This window comes from Notothenia coriiceps, unplaced genomic scaffold (assembly GCF_000735185.1).
Source record: "Notothenia coriiceps isolate Sejong01 unplaced genomic scaffold, NC01 NC01_scaffold00023991, whole genome shotgun sequence".
Taxonomy (NCBI): Eukaryota; Metazoa; Chordata; class Actinopteri; order Perciformes; family Nototheniidae; genus Notothenia; species Notothenia coriiceps.
The window spans coordinates 1-1583 of NW_011356692.1; the positions used below are offsets into that span (position 1 = coordinate 1).

At 38.3% G+C, this 1583-nt stretch overlaps 1 protein-coding gene across 1 annotated transcript; it reads right to left on the minus strand.

The window, feature by feature from the left end:
- Window positions 1-6: 6 nt before the first annotated feature.
- On the minus strand, window positions 7-992 carry LOC104954815 (C3a anaphylatoxin chemotactic receptor-like; the record flags this gene model as incomplete). The annotated part of the gene is made up of 2 exons (XM_010782001.1): window positions 929-992; window positions 7-281 (listed from the first exon to the last, which is right to left on the minus strand). A coding segment is annotated over exon 2 (264 nt), but the record flags the coding sequence as incomplete, so codon positions are not given.
- Between the last annotated feature and the right edge of the window lie 591 nt (window positions 993-1583).

Below are 1583 nucleotides of genomic sequence, written 5' to 3' on the forward strand. Positions count from 1 at the left end.
CACAGCGAGGTTGAGGAACCACACTGTGTTAACTGTTTTCTTCATCTTGAATCCGGTCACCCAGATAACCACTCCATTCCCGAGTACACCGAGAACAAAGGCCAGGCAGTAAACAATGAGAGACATGATGTTGAGAGACTGTCTCAGCTCAGCATGCTCTTCCTTGAAATCAAACTCATCATCATCATCTTCATAATAAGAGCCATTTCTACCATTGTCATCAGTTGAATTGATGAGATAGAAAGGAGTAGCTGTCATTAGATCCATCATTGTCTTAAGACCTGCAAAAAAATAAAACACAGCAAACAAATTAAACCTTTAAGTATTTTATTTAGATGGGAACAAAAGTCCCTAATAATACTTAAGCTTAATGTTTTCATAAATAATGTTCACAAAAAGGCCAATAGAAAATGCTATTCACATGGACATTACAATAGTCCCAATTAATTTACATTTGGACTTTATGTATCTAACGTGAGCCACCCCAATAGACAACAAGACAAATATTTCCTAAGAAAAACTTTCCTAACTTTCTGTGCTAGTTCGAGGTTTCATAAAATGACTCTAAAATGTACACTTGAAAAGTTTCGCTCTACATGCAGACATGCATAAGGTGCGCACATTTCATACTGAGTTAATTTACATCAGTGCACATATGGGACGGAAACACATACATCATTTAACCATTAAACCACTGTTGAATTAAAGCAAGAGTCCTTAGTTCTGATAAACAGGAGTCAAAACCCAGGTCACAGGCTTAATTAACAATAAGACAATATTTGCATGTAACTGAGTTAAAAAGTCCACCTCAAAGAATCGCAAATCTCTGATACGAAAACTGTTGCCAGTGCAGCCTGCATCGGATGCTTTTATTGTCTAATGCCGCCTGAGCTACGGTTCCTGAGGATAACAAAGGTACAGCACCTACCGTTCTGAAAGCGACTGTTTGAAGAGGATGTGTCTTCGTTGCAGAAGACACCGGACACATCTGACCAGTCTGTGGACTTCGTGAAGATCTGATCCCTGACTCCTTAAATATGTGACGTCATTGCACTCATCGAGGCGGGACCTCAGGCTACACCCCCCACCCCTAAAAACCATTAAACCTCTTGTACTTTATTCTTAAGGCATTATTGTATACAGTTTCAGTAAATATGGTTATACATTTTCTAAAACAAAACACAATTTCGACTTAATTTAAAGACTTTGATACATTCAGATTGAAGATGATGTGTATATAGTTAGTCATGACATGCTGTTTTCTCAATACTAGTCTGACGCAAAAATCATGCCAAGACATGCTTTCTTCTTGAAAAAGCCAAACAACAGACATTTGGGAAACTCCAAAAGTGAAAACACAAAGTAACCAAACAACTAAATACATAAATTGTGGGTTGTAAATATGACTACCTGAGACAGAGATGAACAGTGGCTTCTCATGTGCCCCAGTGATCCTGCTGCGTAATGTGTTTTTCTCATTGTGGGTTGACCTCATGGTGGCTTGAGGTTAAGTGTCTTTGTCACTGTGCAAATTAACATCTGAAGACGTAGGTTACTTATTTTTAATGTCCTCCTCTCTTTAC